The 20,257-nt window shown below is 39.0% G+C and overlaps 2 protein-coding genes across 2 annotated transcripts in view; both read left to right on the top strand.

The window, feature by feature from the left end:
* Positions 1-6,483: 6,483 nt before the first annotated feature.
* LOC140934449 (uncharacterized) lies at positions 6,484-11,624 on the top strand. Its single transcript, XM_073384073.1, has 5 exons — positions 6,484-6,725; positions 6,914-7,039; positions 8,886-9,119; positions 10,426-10,596; positions 11,458-11,624. Exons 1-5 carry the CDS (start codon positions 6,521-6,523, stop codon positions 11,622-11,624), a joined length of 903 nt encoding a protein of 300 aa, XP_073240174.1. The 5' UTR covers positions 6,484-6,520.
* Positions 11,625-11,925: 301 nt separating this feature from the next.
* The window catches only part of LOC140934448 (uncharacterized), a 14,500-nt gene continuing 6,168 nt past the window's right edge, over positions 11,926-20,257 (top strand). The window contains exons 1-2 of the mRNA XM_073384072.1: positions 11,926-12,139; positions 15,669-15,815. Of these exons, the coding sequence (XP_073240173.1) occupies positions 11,968-12,139; positions 15,669-15,815 (319 nt within the window). The 5' untranslated portion in view covers positions 11,926-11,967. The remainder of the gene's footprint in view (positions 12,140-15,668; positions 15,816-20,257) is intronic.

Below are 20,257 nucleotides of genomic sequence, written 5' to 3'. Positions count from 1 at the left end.
AGAAAGGTTTTAAATTTCAGTATCAAGAATCCTGGTTACCAAAACTAAAAGTGACTAACTATAATATCACTTTAATGATAGACATGCTACCAGCTGAGCTTAGCAAGAAATGTTCGGAGAATTTTAGTGAGCTTAAGGGGGTTCTTCCTTGATGGGTATAAAAACGTTTAATTCTCTGTACCTTTAAACATGCTGATTACAGCAACCAAGACCGTCTTGCTTTTCTGAACACTAATATTTATTAAGTTTTTTTTACTAATTTGAAATGCAGCTTTGCTTGCATTATAAACCAATTTACTTATTATGTTAATGACTGTCACCTGAACAGGTTTACACGCAGGGATTTCCATTTATTAAGGCTTCTCCGTAATTCAGTTGTAAACGACATATTAAAAAAGAACGTACTTCGACTCCGCTATTAAAAGCTGTAAAAAGGGAAAATTAACAATATATCAAAGTCACACAACCTCAGCTGAACTACTCAATTCATTAAATGACATGCTCAGGTATGTTTCCGATACTATATCGCTTCACATAAGAGCTAGAAACATTTCTGATGAGGTCAGACCCACCTCTAAAAATTTTATTTCTATTTCAGACAAATCCTGAACCATGGATGTAAAATTTTGAGGGTTCTTACGTTATGATACATTTTGAACAATGTGCTTATGACGTACTTTGTAGCATCAAAAGTCGTAAATGATATGATCAAGGCCGAAAATAGATTCGCAGTAAATTATTAATTTGCGCGCGCATGATAAAGAACGTCATGGTTCCGAGTGAGTGATTGAAAAGCTTTATTTCATTATAGTGGGTAGCAGTTTGCTTTGGAGACTATTATCAGTTAACAGATAGGGACAAAAAAAACATATATAACTTGTATCGGCTTTTTATCGAGAAAGGTCTGCAGTCTTTGCGTAAAGACAAAGCCAAAGCCATTGGAATTCGAGTGTTGGTGAACTGTGAATGGTGCGTTGAAATTTGCCTCTTCTCCACGTGATAATGATTAAGCATTAAATTTATGATTAGTTATTTAAACTGCTCGGTAATTAAGTTGACAATTTGCTGAACTAAGTGAATGCATCAAAATTCTTTATTTTGCAGTCCGTCAAATTTCACATCCAGCTGATCTTTTAAACGTTAGGCAGTCACGCAGCCAAAGCCAGCTGTAGCTACACGGTCAGTGATAAATCTTTCTGTATTTTGGTATAACCTTAAAGTAAGCTAATATTAGTACCTTAAATTTGCAGGTATTTAGTTATGTTATTCTTGAGGTCGGTAACGGCTTATAAAGTCAGTAATATGCTGAATGCGCACATTTATTAAGAGGCGTTCAATTGGCTTTATTCTCAAGTACCTAGATTTATTCCTGATAATTTTGTTCTTACTTAAACCTTACTTAGGGCGCAATACTATTTTATTGTGACATCTCTAACTTCACGTGGCGTGCAATATTCGGATATATGAATCATTCTATATTAGTTACTTGAGTATCCTTATGAGGTACTGAGTTTTCTTTTTTTCTTAGTTTTTTTATTCCGGGAGGCATGAAGACTACTGCACCTGGCTAAATACATTTGCGGCGTTCGACGTTCAGTTAATGTCATTAATGCCTGGCAACTGTAGGCATACATGAGAACAATCTTGTAGAGTTTTTGTCGCGGTGAGAAAGACCAGAAATATAACAAGAAACAGAATTGTCAATTACGAGAGGTACCTTTAAATCATTAAAAGGTGAGGGAAGATATACATTCTGTCACAGGAAAGGCAAAACGGAAAAGAAGGAGTCGGATGCGAAAGGCTTTCGACCTTCTTGATTGATTAACCTTAACCGAAACAGTGAGTCACGCTTCCCTTGTCCCTTTGAGTCTCTTTGAGTTGACAGGATGGTTTCCCTTTTAAAAAGGTTTTAACTTCCATCCTTTGTAACTTTTTAACTCATGTACCGGGGGGGGGGGGGGGTACTCCCTATAATGGCCCATACGGGGAGGTTCCGCCAGAAAGGGGTATCTTTTTCAGCCTTCAGGTATATGAAAGGTTAGGGATTTCTCTGGTTGAAGTATATAAAAGGGTAGGGTGATCTGTCATTTGGGTCTGTAAAAGGGCCGAAAAGAACTACAGATAAATTTTATGGCTTTAAAAAGTCGAGAAAACGTTTCATTTTTGCAGGAGCCGATGGCTCTGATTTTTGTGATTAATTCCTATTTAAACGACAGTGCATTTAGAGCGGTAAAAGGGATGCAAAGTCCTAAACAAGGTATGCGAAAGGGGTACAATTTGTCAATAGAAGGTATACGAAAAGGGTACTTTTTTCGTGGAAAATGGTATAAAAAAGGGTAAGGGGTTGGACCTCGGGACAGAAGCTTCCCTGTATAAACATTTGTTGAGTACCTACCCCGGGATCCTGTATCGCCACGTCAAAGTGCGAGGTTTCTTGAGATTCGTTAATGAAGTTCTTGACTAAGCCTCTGATATATATGCAGTGTCCGGCTTGCCTAAGAATTGCAGAAAAAGGTTAAACAAATAACCAGGCCGTTAATTTTGGTCTAGCTTTTGTTATAAAGCTCAAGCTGGAATTAAGTATCCTCTGAACACGAAATAAAAAAGGTGCCTTAAACCAATAAACTACAATACCCGTCACAATTGTTGAAACACTTGCCACGTTACGCCCTCCCCAATGTTGATTCACGTATCACCGATTTGCAAATATACGCGAATCTCAGCATTAATTGTGGAAAGGAGGAAAGAAGTACGACATGCAGGGAAAAGTTAGGTCAGTTGGCTGAGAAGGTTTGACGTGAAAAATCCTCAGTTCCAGTCTAAAGTTTCGCCGAAGCTGTTTATAGGACTTACCTCAGATCATTGTCATGAACCGATCTTTAAACTACATTTGATGAAAATGTTCCAGAGAAAACTCTGGTTGAAATTTTTGGCTGCTACAACCAAGCGAATCATAAGCAATTCACGCTTTACGCCTGCCTTATAGACACATTTACCTGTCCGTAGGAACTAAACTTCGGCCTCCAGTTTTTTTAGAGTTTTCAGCTATTCTGTTCCACCTCGAGGTCCAACCAGTTTCCCTGTTGTATACCATTTTTGACAGCCAAAGGTAGCCTATCGTCTACCCTCTAGTGACAAATAGTACCCCTTCGACATGCTAGTTTAGAACGCTGCATCCGTTTAACTGCTGTAAATACACTGCCAATAAATATGAATAAGTCACTAAACCAGGAAGTTTTCTTGCCTTTTTCATAGCCATAAAATGGTCTGTTAGCCCTTTAAGTCCTTCCACAGACAGCAATGACAGATTTCCCTCCCCTTTTATGTATTTCAACTAGTGAAACCTTAAGTATCCCTGAAGCCTGAAAAATAGGTACCTCTTCCAAAGGACAGAATCATGAAAAAGTGCACTATATTTGAGGACTGTATAAGAGTGGCCCCTACTGTCAAACATACTCAAGAGACCGAAATCAAATTCTATTCCTATTATATTTACATCATAATTTTATTGCACTCTCATTTCCGGTTATATAATCCTCCGTACAAGTTCATTTGTCTCTCAATAGTATCAATAACATCTTCCAGTTTCAAAACCAGTACACACTTTAACATTGAAACTCCTAGTTTTAAAACTCTTGGGTGCCCCTCTGCAAGCGAAGGGCACACAAAGACAGTTTCCCGGACTGAAAATATCTGTTCCAAGAATCAAATGTTGCCTAGAAAATTCAATACTTCCAGAAAGCCTAACAATTACTAGATGACTGGTCTATTCATTTCCGTCTCACAACTGCGAATACAAAATGAAGGAAGCAAGGCCGAAAGCAAGTTTTTTTTGTTTCAAGATAGTTGAAACTTATAATATTTCGGCTCTGTTGTAGAGTCATATTCGTATAATGCAAAGGCTTATTTTGAAGTGTGAACGATTTGGACATTGAACCGACAGAGAGTGGGGGGTGGGGGGAGTCAAAAAAGGACTCCAAAGGAGAGGTTGACGGGCCAAAATAGGGGAAGGAGAAGAGTAGGGGAGGAACCCTTCCTCTTTGCCTGCCCTTTCCCCTTTAGATTTTCAGTTGCTTTCATGATGGCGGCCTCGATCAATGTACCTCTGGGTCGCGCTTTTGTTAAGGCTAATAATGATATTTTAACTTAAATTACAAAGGCATAATGATATTTTAACTTAAATTTCATAGGCTTGTTAACATTACGTAATATAACTAAAAGACTAGGTAAACAGCCAAACAGGTCTAACTCAGTCTTCAGAAGTTTTAAGTCCTACCATTAACAAAGGTTTCAAAAAAAGTGACGGAAAAAGTTGCTAGAAAATATTTCAATTTCCTAAACCTCTAAGACTTTCGGGAGAATAAAATACACTAAGATACATTCGATGTCGTCCACGCCTCGATTTTTCAAAGATCTTGTCTCTTGTCTTATTTGGTCTTCGCCAGTTGGTTGTGTAGTAATGTCCTCGATCTCTGAGATTGCACTCGTGTCGATTTCTATTGGGCTCAGTGGTGCATAAACAGGGATGATCTTGTGTTTGATGTCATCGTGTTTTTTTAAATACGAACTGAAAAACGAGACTTCTTTGTTTCTGTCGATAGGCAAAGTAACTTTAAGTTGTTCACAGCTTTTATTTTGGGTAGTAATACAGAAACTGAAGCTGCCAGCATTAAGGACATTAGAATAATCTTGTCATTGTTTTATTGTCAAATTCAGATTACTAAACCATGAGACAACAAGCGAAATACCTTCTTGGATTCATCAGCACCATCACATGGGTCTTCACGACAGGTAACTCATGTAATAAACCTTAAGCACAGAACATCTTCCGTTATTTATAGTTTCTTTACTTATTTTTCTATAAACTGAGTACTTCTCATGAGCGAAGTTGTGTGGATGTCTCTTTTTTGTGATCATCGCTGTATTCGTCAGCATTTTCATATAAGACTTCTATTGTTACATAAGAATAACTAACAATACATGAGACACACAAAAGGGTAAGGCTCACTTCCTTCCATTAAAGGCGATACTCAGGAGATTCTTTCTTAATAAATGCGATTTTTCCCCTTCAGCTCAAAACTCTTCTTCCCCGTCATTTACTATTGGTAAGTGGTTAGTTTTATATTTGTTGTTTTCTAAGTAAGTAAGGGAAACTCTAACATTATTCATTCAGTTTTTACCGATGATGCCCTGTTATTTGACAATTCGTTTTATTTAGTTTTAAGGAATTCAAATTGGCATCATAGTAGTCTTCTGGTGCATGGTAGGGCTTGAAGGAAACTTACTCAGTCATCATCAATATGGTCATCAATATAACCAAGGCAATGACGTAATTACGCAACTGACTATCGAGAATTGCTTATATCTTTGCCCATTTTTAGCACGAAACTTACTCAAAGACACTTGTGTTACCAGCAAAACTGACACCGGCCAATAAAAGATGATGGTGACTTTGTTCATTTGGCTTCCGCAGTTCTGTTACACGTAAATCTCGTTATTGTACAGCGTTTTTTGTAACAATTTAAACTCCGGGTTCAAACCTACCGGATTCTTGGATGAAGGCAGCGGGCGTGAACGCCGATGGCATAAAATAAGTGTCGAAGGCATTAACGTGTAGGGGATCCGGGGGTACGCCCAACCGGAAATTTTTGAAGGAGGACTCTGAATTTGCTGCGTTCCCAGTAACCAGACATGCTCACAATGATTGCGCATAGAATAGATGGTTCTGTCAAGCTGCCACGTTTTAAAAAATCTATACTTTAATCCATTTTCTCCGAAGCCATCATTAGCCATCCTCACCCTCTAATGCAATGTAAATATAAAGCCATTACCTACTGGATTGTCTTGTCGATCCAGTTGTGTTCTTTAGGTTATCAAATTCTCGAAATCGCGCTTAAATCTCAAAGTTGCTCCGTTAACAGTTTTTTCTGTTGTTCTCAATAGAAAACTAGAAAAAAAGAAGCAGAAAACGCCGTATTCTGTATTCTTTTCGTTATACTAATACTATTGTCGATTGTTAGATAGGTTTGTGTTACAGCGTAATAAATGCCTAACAAACAGTTTTGAAAGTTTCTCTTATCCCTTAATATTATCAACAGAAATGCCTCAATCTTCTAAGTAAATAAAAATCCTGCGGTGAAGGCAAAACGAAAAAGAAAAATTGTGTAATAGCTACTGAAATTCGGTCTGATCTCCGGTTAATAATTAAATAAAGATATCATTATGGATAAATGAAGTTGTTACTCTTCTTTTTTCACGAAAGCTCCACCAGAATACTGTAGGAGCGACAACAGGACGCTATAAAATTCGGCGATATGTGGAAACCAAGCCTCATGACACGTGTACTTGTACTCCCGTTCAATTTATAGTATGTTGTATTATTGTCACAACTATAGAGTTTTTCTGCAAGGACTACGATGGAAACAGAAGAAATCCGAGCGACATTTGGCTGGAAAATCCTCAGCTGAAATGTAGATGCTTGGACAACAACTTTGTAATTTGCGATAGTTTACCTAAGCCCATGTGCCAGGATATTAAAGGAATATTTCGAAAGAATATGGAGACCTGGATGAACGGTTCCTGCGTGGAATGCACTTGCAGCAATGGTACCATCAACTGCACTCAAACGATTATCAGTATAACTTACGGACTATATAACGTCTCAGTATTTCCGACTTGTGAAGGTTGCACATCACAAGAAACACAAACCTTCAGTGCTTGCAAAGGTGAGAAATTAGTTTTAAAGTATTGCAGAGGGACTTTTAAGGTTCACCTTAAGTGGTGCTCTGCAGTTATTGTTATACCTAGGATTTGTTTATTACGAGTTATTACGATTTTTAGATGCAAAAAAATCGATGTGTCCTTTTAAAGAATGTTTTGAAGATCAACAAGTCCTTTTCCCTCCTTATTTTAGCCTTCAGCGATAGTAGAGACAACTTAATCGGCTGCGAAAGCGAGGGACTTTATATCCGGGACATTCATCTCTGTAATGGAATCGAGGAATGCCCGGATGGATCAGACGAAAAAGGATGTGAAAATGGTGTGTATGAAGTCTTGTGTTATTGATATTTTCTTGCCTAGAATTAACAGTCCACACCAAACAAAAAAGAGAGAATAATTTTCTCAGACTTTAACTTCACTAAAACGTGACCATAATTCTAATGCAAGGAGAGCTGTCAGTACCCATATTTCGCTTTTACTATCACTATTCCCTTGTTCCTTATAGTAAAACAACCACACCGTTTGAAGATTTACATGAGAAATACTGACATGCATAAGAAGCTTTAAAATCGTGGCGTCAGCAGTACATAAACAAAGACAGGGGCGCACACACAGTGAAAGCATGTACCGTACCGCAAATGATCCTCAACCGTAAATGATCTCCATTGGATTCAAGTTACTGTGTCCAGTTTATCATCACAACAAAAAGAACTAAATGGATTAAATCTGGCCTCACAAAAAAATTGCAAAAAAGAGAGTAACTGTAAAACACCATATACAACTTTGTTCAATCAATGAAGCACAAATAAATGCAAATACTAAGAAATAAAAATTAAGAAGTATCTTTAAAAAAAGGAAATAGCTCTTGACCTGCTCAGCAACGTAGTGTCTTGCTTAATTACTGATTAACATTAAAGATAAAATAGACTTAATTCCAACATACCGAGGTTAAATTAGAAATAATATTTTTAGGAAGAAATTTCACAATCCAATCTATCGGATACTCAGTATCAACTTGTAACCGCGAAAGTCTCTGAAACCGGTCCACACATAAAAATTCCGCTCTATTGTGGTCCCCCTTTAGAGAATTCTGATATAGGCACAAAAAATTACGCTAACTCGTTTCGTATCTCATACCCTGATTTTGTGTCTTTGTCACTGTCTCCAGCAGCAAAGGCACTAGAAATGAATACACACACTAGAGCCGATAACGTCCTTTTCACCAGCTGTAGTTGCTACTATTTTGAAATAAACCGAAAACCTGTACAGAGTGATAAATTTATGCGGGTTCATATTTTCGTATTTCTCTATGGTAAAAAAAAGACTAGTTTCCTGTTTGACGTCCCTCTTGTCTTAAATTTTCACAGAAAGAAACATCAATGCGAAAAACAAAGGAGAAACAATCGCCTAAAGAAGAAAAACGGTTGTTTATCGTTTTAATTCATTTCATTGTTTTACGTATTGTTCAATTCCTCAGCACCATTCACCATCCACGCCTGAAATCCATTCCATTCCTCTACTTTTCACGGGATCATTTGCGGTCTCTTTTGGGGACCATTTGCGATCGGGGATCATTTGCGGTACTGTATGCATGTTCAAATCAGATAAATTGAAATTATCTGATTCCTCTACTTTTCACGGGATCATTTGCGGTCTCTTTTGGGGACCATTTGCGGTCGGGGATCATTTGCGGTACTGTATGCATGTTCAAATCAGATAAATTGAAATTATCTGATTTCCACGATTACTTCCATTTATCCTGATGACCTTTCTATTTGTGAACTATTGCCAGGGGTTACTGGTTATTTGTTCTCATTGTTAGTTTTTCCTTCATTAATAGTCTTTAACGACTGACCTTAATATATTCAGTAATTTACGTAAGTTGGGAGTCAATGTGAGAGAACCTAACGAGTATAAACCTAGCCGAAAAATGAGTATTGATAGGTTTTCCTTCAGCAAATAATACACATTTGCACAGTTTCTTTGGATCAGCTATCGGGGCACACTGATAACATTTCTACCCTTTAAAACAAAGGGATGTTTCTAATATCGGTTTTCCAACACCCAGCTTAACGCACAGCTGAAAAAGTCACTCTATAACCCTAAAAGACTAAAAGTGTACACAGTCTAAGTTTATGCAAAATTACTTTGTCATTCAATTTTAGTTATTTGTTATGACGAGGAAGGTGGTACTTTCATAATAAAGGACAGAGTTAAGGGATGGAAAGTTTCTCCGTGTCTCAGTTGCCATTGCAAAGGTGGCTTAACAACATGTAAAAGAGACTTAACCATCAACTTTCCAGGATATTTCCGAAGTATTTACAGCCATGCACAGAACTGTACTCAGCCATCCTGTAGCGTCCTGAAGTTTGTACGGGAAAACAGAGAGTGGTGTCATGGTAAGACTAGAAATACTTGGTTCGCAGCAAGCTAGATAATACCCAACTCGTGTTTCTACCTCGCTAAGTGGCCTTAGGGCTCTCGCTTCGCGAAGAATTATAAAGGCAATTGACCCATTTTTTTTGAAGTATTTCTAAATCAACCAGTATTTCACTGAATGGTTTAATTCATGCAGAGGACCATCAGCAAACGTCAGAGACAAACTTCTGTGCTTACCATTCGCCGGCTATTTCTTATCTCACTTCATATCTGTCATATCTCTTACTTAGGCAAGGCAACGGATTTGTTAGAATTTGTCTCAAAAATATTCAATAGTGTAACTCCTGTAGAGAGGAGATCTTTTAAAATACTGTTCAGACGTGTTAAAAAGATTACTATTAGAAGCCTTTGGATTGTGGCATCAGCACTCCTTTCGCCCAAACTTCATTCAAAATATTTTTCCGTTCCTGATTGGCTCATATCAGCTGGTTAATTCTTCATAATCAGCTAGCGATGACCAAATTTGGACAATATTTGCCGATATCGGTACAAATGACCTTAGTTGTACAGATGTCGACAGAAAAAAGTACATCAGAAGGCGCGGTAGCTGAGCTGTTTTGGCAGAGCTGTAGAAAATGGCGGAAGATGCGAAGGAGAAATGCCCGAACTGCTGCCTAACAACATAGCATGAATAGTAAAAATCCTTTTCAACGGATGACAACTGCTATTAAAATTTTTCTTCTAGGATAAACATCTCTTGATAACCTGAAACTACGGAGTTAAAAGTCATCTTTTATTGACTGAGTTCGAATTATTTTAAATGAATAATAAAGCAATTATTGTATTGGGCTTTGCATGGTATGATATGAATCATACAGTAGCTGAATCCAGTGATTGCTAGTTATTCTCTAGGGGCCAGTTGCATAAAGTTGTTCGTAACTAGCAACGTTTGGTATTGACATTTAGAGTTGAGAAGGCTGAATGTCAAATGTTAGCAGCCACTGGCCCTAGGTCATTTGTACGCCAGAGGACGGAAGCCGGGTGGTTATTACCGTGAATAAGAGATTTCCGTTTTAATACACAAAAAATGTATCTTTCTTAAATTAATTAAGGTCATTGTATACATTCTCTGTGCCGGTACTAGAAGAGTCTTCCTCCGGCTCAAATACTTTTCGAATTATCATATGAACAGCAACGCAAACTGCGCATTTAACCAACATACTTCCACATAACGCCATAACCCTGATAACATTACCAAATCAAACTAGTGCGTAATAAACGTAAAGTATTGAAGCTGCTCATTTCTTTTTTGTTTTTTTTTTCAAGCCGCTGAGTTGGTAGAGAATAAAGGGATAATATTTGAGGGCCAAACTTGGATGTTCGAAGGATGCACCTTTTACTTCCCTGGAGTACGTAATTCAGAATACTGTCCCTCGATGACCAGGCCTGTCTGTTATGTATACAATGGAGCTATATGCTGTGCTTCAGAATGCTCAGGTATTGCGTGTTTTTGTCTAAGCTGGCTCGCTCATGCTTGATCTAATTCTAACAATCATTCCTTAGTTTATTCGTTTATGAGGTGTACTTTCACGTGGTGGCGTGCTTATTATGCTGAACAAGCTAACATCGAGGTGGTTTTAACTTTCGCTACCCGTTACAAGCAGAGGTCCTCTTTTACGATACATACTGTCGTGCTACTATTCTCACCTCAGTAAATATCGTGGAAAAGTATTCTCTGCTCGCAGGGTAAACTTTCGAGGGGACTTTTAAATGAAATATAAATTGCATGTGTTGTTCAAGATTGTGGCGCTTGATCTCTTACTTAATGATTTCCGGAAGCACAAGTTAATTCTAGAACAAAAATATCAGTGGTCATGTTAAGAAATAGAAGCATCCAGAAAGATTAAGCATTGTTGTTCACATTTTCATAAATTTGGAGGGTTAGAGTAATTGTTTTATCATGATGTTATGGCTTTAGAACCTAAAAGAAAAAGAGTAGGGAACTGGGGAAGAGGTATTTATATTACCTAATGACTTCGTTCTTGTCCTCCGTCTCATTAAAAAGACCAAAAGTGTAATCATATCAGATTTTAAACTAATCCGTCAAGTATGTGCTGAAACAGTGGCTTGTGGAAAGAAGAAAAATTTCAATTCTTGTACGGTTACAGGGGACACATTCTTTTTATCATAAAGGTTATGTAGTTTTTTGATCATTTTTTCATGCAAATGTGTTTAAAAGTGCCGCATATAGACATTCCCAATTTTTGGTAGCCATTTTCTTTCAATGACCGATTTTCATTGCAATGTAGCCCCAGCCTCTTACTCATGCATACCTCTACTTTCATCCTCTTTTCCTAGTGCTGGAGGAGATAGGAAGTCAAATGAGAGGAAACCTGACTTACTGTCCCAGTGGCCGTCAGCTGGATTCAGATAGCTCTCGATGCAGAAACGCAACCAATTGCTCACGAAATATTGATATAGATAATTGTTCATCAGGTGCAGCCTCGTTATACTCAATCCGTTAAATCATTGACCACTGCAGAGGTCTCTCTTTTTCTCGTTTTAGATTTTAAACCTTATAGAACCAATTCTGGTCACTCTCTAATAAAAGCATTTACCATATCAGCAAAGACGGACTTTTGAAAATTGTTACTTTACAGAGAAAAACAATCCTTTTTATCATCGCAGGAAATTAAAGAAAACTCAAGACTGCTACAGGTTTCGCCTAAAGCCTAAACTAGTAATCTTCCCGAGAAAATAGCCGCATATTTTTTCTTATCTGTTTCCATTTCATTATCAGCTGTCACGTGTCAAGATGAGGACTTCAATCAGTACTTTGAAGGGACCACGTGGTCTGTTGGTCCCTGCATGAAGTGCTCATGCGCGCGGAGAAAGATTCATTGTTCCAGAACAGTAGAATTTGTATCATTCCTTCGGCTTTCGGAGAGTTTACCGACTGATCAGAAATTCATCGAACACTGCAACCAGACGAATTGTAATGTGGCCTCCTTTGTGAAAGAAAATAAAGGAATTTGTTATGGTAAGTTAGGCGTATAGCCCTAAAACACTTACGCTGCATGTAGTTGTTTGTAGTACAAGTTTACCAAGCTTACTATTCCTATTTTGTCTCGCTCCGGAACACATAGCGACATGAAACGTTTTTTTTGTGTGTATTTGGTTTGTGTGATTCAAATCTGGCCAAAGCGGTGTTAGAATCCTGACGTTTGATCTGTTAAAAAAATAATTAAAATAATATTTTTTTAGTTAGTGGATTGATTTGAAATAGACCACAAAGGGAGTTTTAGCTGCGTTCATTGTAGAGATGTGCCTCAACGACATTGGGTGGTAAGGTAACCTAACCGTGGTCGGGGTATTATAGGAATAACTAGCCGAGCTCCAAAAAAATCGCAGAGAGTGGTATCGTGGTAATCAGTCAACCGTGTTTCCTATCCAGGGGTCCGGGAACCAGAAGGAACGGGTCAAGGAAGTGGAAAAGGACTTCGATCTTAAGGACCTTGGGGTTTCGTGTGCAGCGTGATCAAATGACGGGTGAGATCCGGTTCTACTAGAAATGTTCGAAATGTTCGCAACTATTACCATTTCTGGTTCCTCTCTAGCTGACCTTGAACAAGAGACTAACTTAGAACTACTGAACCTTCACTGTTGGCTAAAAGCTAATAAGCTTAGTCTTAATGTTGCGAAAACCGAAATTATGGTTATTGGCTCTCGCCAGAAGCTTCTTGCGGAAAGCCATAACGAAATAAACATCAAACTAGAAGACCAAGTTATCAGCAATGTTGATCACGCAAAATCATTAGGTCTCATTATCGACAATCGGGTTTCCTGGTCTAATCATGTTAACGAATTGTGTAAGAAGGTAACTTCGGCTATAGGTGCCCTTAGACGTATCAGGCCCCCTATCTCCCAATCTACTGCGGTGCTAGTCTATAACTCCTTAGTTCAACCTCACTTTGATTACTGTAGCCTCGTTTGGGATGGCTTAAGTGATCAACTGAGTCACAAATTACAAAAGTTACAGAACCGTGCAGCTAGAGTAATTTTAAAGGCCAACTATGGGACTAGCTCGAGCCCGCTTCTTGATATACTCAAATGGGACAAATTAGTTATAAGGAGAAAGAAGCATAAAGCAATAATGATGTTTAAATCTCTAAATGAACAAGCTCCAGTGTACTTGCAGAACCTATTTCACGAACGAAGCACAGACTATGATTTGCGCAATTCCTTTCATAAATTGACGTTGCCCAGGCCACGTACTAACTACTTGAAACGAAGTTCCAGTGACAGCGGTGCTTTGTTGTGGAACTCTTTACCTGAAAATGTGAGAGAAATTAAATCAGTCAGGAAATTTAAAGAGCAAATCAATCATCTATTTGAGTCGTCGGACTCTCACTCGGCAGTCTTGTAAAACAGTATGTCGATAGTTTTTAGTCTAATTAATTGTAATTAGATTTTTACTCTATTATTACTGAAGATTTTACCGAGTTTTAAATAAATAATCTGCCTACCTACCTAGTCAATGATTTGGTTTCTGGGGATAGTTGGCTTGCATATGGTCAGTGCCGCCGGCTAATGGTAGGTAGGGGCTTCGCGCTGTCTTTAGAAGCTATTGTCGCGGAATGTGAATGTTCTTTATTTTTAAGGAGTCAAGAGTTGCAAGGCCCAGTTTGATTTTTCTCACCCCTTCGTAGTGAAAAGAACGCTCCGTTGACAATTTGTTGAATCCTGTGAGTACCATAAGAAGCATAGTCGCAATTCTTTAATATGACAGCATATCACGTTGAAAATTCAGTCCGAGACAATTGATGAAATAATTTGGCTCACCTCACTCTGGAGCAAATATCTGGAGCCACTCTTGAGGATCCAATGTCTATTGAGGAGCCCAAAATCTCACTGAAGATTTTTTTAATTTGAGAGGTTGTGTTACAGAAACATTTGGCGTTGTCACGTTGTGATTTAAGCTTTGCGAGTTGTATATCCATTCGTTGAATTTGTAAGGTCTCGGTTTCTTTTTGCGGTGCGAGCTTTGCGATTTCGTAGGAAAACCTGTCAAGATGGCCAGGTTTAGTTTTAGTTTCTTTTTCGTGTAGCAGAGGTGGTGGGGATGACTGTGTTTTGCAGGCAAGATGATGTCGCAGCTGTTTTTTTGGTTCTCACTGATCATTGATCGAGAGAAGGAAGTTTACTTCGGTGTCGAAAAATTTCATAAAAGGAATCCCAGACGAAGTCGTCACTAAGATGATTGGAATAAGTAGCGCGCTGAGGTTTCCTTATGCCCTTAACAGCTTGGATGAAGGCCTGATGAAGTATCAGGAACCTAAGGATCACAAGAAATGACAGCCGAAACTTGCGTGTTGCTTCAGTTATTTTAGTCAGTTTATATAGAAGCGGTAATGAGCTCAGTGACAATTGTAAGCCTGTGTTAAAAGGTTTATAACGTCGTAATCTGTGCAAATCTCCTCCCAGTGGATAAAAAATAGACAAAAAAATTTCTGGTATTAAATTCTGCACAAAATTATAGCCTTTTAAGGTGATTCCCTGGTTTTGCACTGCGCATCTCTTACTGCGCATAACAAGATGGCCGCCGTAAAAAAGTGCATGTGAAATAACCTTACTAAAATGAGTTGACTTGAGAGAAACGCTATTAGAATTTTTGCTTACTGTTGTTTCTTGCCGAGGTGAGACTCAATGTGTTGGGAATGTGCATAACGTAAGCAGTACGCGTGTTGCTGAGTTCGACTTCCTCTCGGAAAACGTCGATAGTGGATGTTTAACTTGTGCTTACTTACTTTGATTTTCATTTAAACGCTCTCTTTATCACATTGTGTCCTAAATGTGATATCTCGATGTAAATACTGTAAAAACGTATTTTTTAATACTTTTTTCCCCCTTTCACATACATTCTATTTTGAAACTCGCCCCAGTCCTCTCTCAAAATCGGAGAAAATGCATTTGGTGCGCACTTTCTGCAGCTCTACCACAAAAACGAGTTCGGTGACCCCCATTTTTTATTTCATGATTTTAATAAGGACAGTGCTTCCTTTCGGTGAGAAAAAAATTGGCACAAATCTATGTTAAGTTTTTTGGCAATTTTACTAAATTGTACGGATTGAGCTATCACGGGTCGAATAGAGCGTGTCCAATTTAATTCTACTTTGAAGCGTAAAGTAAAAACAAGGGCATTAAAAGGCATTTTTCTGGTAGGTAAGTGGATAAACAATACATTAAAGTCAAATTCTGTGCAATACCACATGCATCATCGAAAAAATCTCTCCTTTTGTCTAATTTTGGGCTGCGCGCGGTTTTTGTAAAAGGGTCCTAAATAGCCGTATTTGTCAGCATTGTGGCGTCAAAACGAGTACGGTGACCCCCACTTTTTATTACTTTTTTATCATCTTCTTGACTTGTTACATCAGTGAACCAAGTTCCATCTACAATCTATGTTACGTTCTTTTACTAAGGAATCACCTTAAATTGATCTATCTTTGAAAAGTAAATAATTATATATTTGTTTTAAAAAAATCAATTGAACGAAACTTTTTCATGTTAAGCTTGCAGATGGAATGGTAAATTGTATTACGATGGTGACCACTGGAAAGAAAACGGCATTGACTTTTACTGCAGCAGTTCAGGACAAAAAGTAAGGCCAGGTTGCTATGTTGAAAACAGACGAATATCATGCACTGGAGCAATACCAGGTTGGTTTTGGGATTATTTTTTAAAAATATTTCGGTTTTGATGATTATTACGTCAGCAGTGGCATTTGAACAGTGATAAACACTTTTGTTAATTTCAGTAGCTGTCCACGATAATGCTTCATAATGCTCATGAAGGCTCCCCAGTTCACTTCGTACGAACTCACAGGAAAAACCACTTTTGATAGACTTCAATGTGGGAGACCTTCATGCCAACTGGATATTATATCCAGGTTAATCTTTTTCTTATCGGCCTTTGCTGATATTTTTGGAACATGAATGGATGCTGGCTCCCCCCCCCCCCCAACCACAAAAACCCCCGACCTCCCACTCCTTAATTTCTAGGAAAACTTTGAGGGTTAATGGTCCTTCCAGAGATGCCAAAGCCAAGGTAATTCACGTGACCTTATGTTTTCATTAGACATTCAAATTACCTCATGGCCTCAAACAGATCCCCCATCTTAAACTTCCACGTGTTCAGATACTCAAAGATAACCAATCGGAACAAAATATTCGCCTGCAGACAAAGTGTACAAGGCGTTCTTGCAGCCCCAGGATACTCGGTCTTACCAAACAGTTACGGAAACATTCTTAATCACTACTTCTCTTCTGAATTCGAAATGGCTGTGGGTGAAAGGTCTGCGTCAAATGCCGGACTTCACATGATCCCACATGATCCTAACTTATTGCTTTTGAGAAAAATATATTTTGCTCATGACATTGTGTTTCGAGGCGGGATTTTCACTCAAACAACGCTCAAGCCAGCATTATTAGACACCACTACAAATTAAGGCATTTAATTTTGCTCAATTTATTGAACGAGTGGGACGTAAAGACCTTGTTCTCGACTAATTCACGCTCAGACCGCTTCGAAGTTTTAGCTGTTTACCGTGGTATGAGTAAGCATGCCACAATTGATGTTTTCACCGCCTTCCAAAATGGACATGCCAGAAGATTAAGCATCCAACTGGAAGTTTTTTTAAAGACAACTGAAAGGACTACGCTTCTACTACGAAACTGGATCAGAAAGACAAAACCAATGTCGCTGCCACGCTGTTATCGATTATTGGAGGAGGATGTCTTCATGTCTGCACCAATCTCCCTGTGACCGAAGAAGAAAGATGCTGATGTTATCCTCAGGAAACTTAACAAGTATTTTGTGGCTTAAGGAAAGCAAGCGAGCAAGATACAAGAAACATGTTGCCTACAGTTTTGCAATCGCAATTTGGAGGGGAACAGTGGAATATTCAGGAGTTCATAGCGCTTCGCTTGAAGATGGAGTCGTTTTCCCTGCAGCCAGCCTTTAATTCTTATTTAGTGGATGTTACCTCCAAGTCTGAAACTAGAAAAAAACGCCCTCTTAACCGGCCAGGAATATAAAGGTGATATTCAGATAAAGACATGTGAACTTTCATTTGTATTATTCGATCTGTTTCTGAGCTAATCCTTTCCATTGAGACTAGCTCTGGATGTACCCCATAGGCAGCACGAAACTGCAAAGCTAATGCTTTGCGAAACAAAGTACAATTCGAAATTGTTAAACCTGCGTCGACATGTAAACTTTTAGAAAGAGCCTCTGAAGCTTAGAAGCTTATATTCACCACAGCAGCGGCCAACGTCCACTTAGTCTAGAGCAAATCCTTTATGACTATCGAGATGTATTCATAGTCTTAGTCAGCTACCTGCTACCTATCACATAGACATGCATCTCAATGCCAAATCAGTCCAAGAAAACCCAAAATGCGTGCCTGTTCCAGACGAGCTAAAAAGCAAGAATAAGAGCTGAAAAACCATGGTTGTTATTGCTAAAGTGACAAAGCCGACCCCCTAGATCAGTAATTAGGTTACGGGGAGAAATCTTAATAAACTAAGACTGTGTCTAGGTCCTGTACATCTGAATAAGGGGAATTTGTCAGAAACGATTATGCAACACCCAACGTGTAGGATAATGCACCTAAGCTAACTAAAACTGAAGTCGTCTCTGTTGTAGATGCCAAAGAATTATTCCGACGAGTTGTCCCAGGTGAACTCTCTGCGTACTCCACGACCTCTTGAACACTCTGTTTCGTGATCGGTAGCTACAAATGTCTTTGGAACCAAACCTGCGCTCGAGAAATTCAAAAGGCGACGTAACAAATACCTTTAAGGTCTAGAACACATCTCAGTGATCTAATATATGATCTAAAAAACAAATACGCTTCAAGCCCGATAAAAAACAAACATAGGCCACATACTAAGATCAGAACGTCTTCAAGCTGCCGCTAAAGTGTCCCGTTCAACAACTGTATAAGAGGGTTCAACGACTGATAGGAGTAGTTACCTACCTTTCCAAGTTCCTGCCACAGCTCAGCGCCGTATGCAAACCCCTCTGTGGCCTAACAGACAACCAATCTTTCAATCCTCATAAGCCCCAAACGCCTTTATCGATAAGACTGCGACTACAGAAGTATCCCTTAAAGGTTTTGTACAAGTGCGGCCCTCGAATGTTCACTAGTGACACTTTCCCGAGCTGCTCTTCCCTAAACTCGTAACCAAAACAGACTCACCTGAGTCCCTGATATTTCAATTCAGCCAAGACGACAGTTTTCGCAAAGAACTTCAAGGGACCAACCAGGAAGAAGCAGTCTTCGTCATAGACAGGCGTCTGGAGCAAATCCGTCTAAAAAACAGCAAGGTCACCTCAGTTCAAATTCTTATGTCACTGATTATGAGCGGATGGCCAGATAATAAGTTGCAATCCCCTTCTGCGTGGGCGAGAGTGTTCTTGCAGAGATTACCTTGCCACTCAGAATAGACCAGTGTGACGCGGGAAAAGAATTATCATTCCCACCCAATATGAAGCGCGATGATGATTGCTTGCGTAGCAAGCGTTTCCAATCGAGTTATTGCGCGAAAGTTGGAGCAAGAGTTTCATTCCCCCTTCAAAATATCAAAATAAGTCAATCGCTTGCGCAATTTAAGACTATGCATGATGACGAAAAGACTTCTAATAAACTCTAACTGAATTTATAACATCACAGAACACAACTAGCATAAGAACCCAGTAATAAATACCTTAATCAGTAGGTACTTAATTAATCCAACCTCCTGTATTTTAAGTTTTAGACAGCAGAATCTTTTTATGTCTTGTTTTATTTCAAAAAATCCCCGTGGGGGACGTGAAAAAATGTATGTATGTATTGTGGCTCTGTGTAATTCTGAAATTTTGCTCGTGACTGGGACATCCAACATGTCACGTTCTGCGAGGCTGAATAGTCAAGAAAATGGAGTCCATCATTAGTAAAGCCAACAATCAAGAAGCAGATCTATGGAAGGCTATCACTGAATGGATAAATTTATCCACTCCCTTATAAGGCAGTTCTCCAGTCCAGCGCCTTATGTCACAGAGAAGAAGATCATGTTTGCCGTGCAAGGAATCGCTGTACAAACCTGAAGTCCAGTCCACAGTGACATCTCAAGCGATGCGCAAAAGAAAGCGTTCCTGGCACTATCATGACCATAGTGCAAAAACTACGTAGTCTAGCAACTGGAAAACCAGTGCGAGTTAAGGCACCCTAAGCGACTGGAAGCCTAGAGTGTTATAGAAAATATAGCCCCTAGCAATTGTCTCGTTAAGGGAAATGTAGGCACTAGTTGCAGAAACCGCATCCACCTGCGTGATATGCAATTCCGTCTAAGCCAGACATTCTACCTGTTCAATAAACGGGCCCAAGAGAACCTCCTCAGTCCCAAAATCTGATAAACTATAACAACAAAACGGCGACTTGATTTTTTTGTCTTTGCTCTTTTGTTATTATAATTTGTTTTCGGTTTAGACAGTAGGATTTGGATGTCACCATAATTATAAGACGTTCCCGCAAGCTGACGCTGCGCAGACCACTGACCCATCCGAGAGCAGACCTGCCAACGAAGATCAGCATCTCAGCAACCAGCCATTACATTTTAGTACAAGTTTTTCATGACGCATGTACCTTTCCCTCGGAAGAAAGATGTTATACAGTGCATGTATTACGTCACATCCTGAAATTAAAACTGGCGTTCACCATGTGCTCGCCTAGCTCAGTCGTATCAATATAATACCAAAACGCTGTCTATCGGTCACCCAGCATGGGAATCCCTTCATCTCAAAAAAGTGCCAAAATGGGACGTAATGGATGAAGATCGGAACAGGGATTGATAGAGGGTCCTATTTACGAATCCATTGTAAAGCCTGTGGTTTTCCGGTCATGTCCTTGAAGATTCTCTGCGGTTAGGAAGGGGACCTTCACTTGTACAACGAATTCTTTTATTTCAACTTTAGTCCGAACGTAGCTGTCAACAGAAATAAAAAAAAAAAAACAAACAAAAACAAAAAAAAGACTGAACAACCGTTTCTCTGACTTTCTCCTTGATCCTTCCCTTAGCAAATATCTAGAGTCAACCTTTAAACAAGACACTGTACGACG

The sequence above is a fragment of the Porites lutea genome, chromosome 4 (assembly GCF_958299795.1).
Source record: "Porites lutea chromosome 4, jaPorLute2.1, whole genome shotgun sequence".
NCBI classification, from domain to species: Eukaryota; Metazoa; Cnidaria; class Anthozoa; order Scleractinia; family Poritidae; genus Porites; species Porites lutea.
The sequence above is the reverse complement of the archived record's forward strand: the minus strand, read 5'-3'. Positions and strand labels throughout refer to the sequence as shown.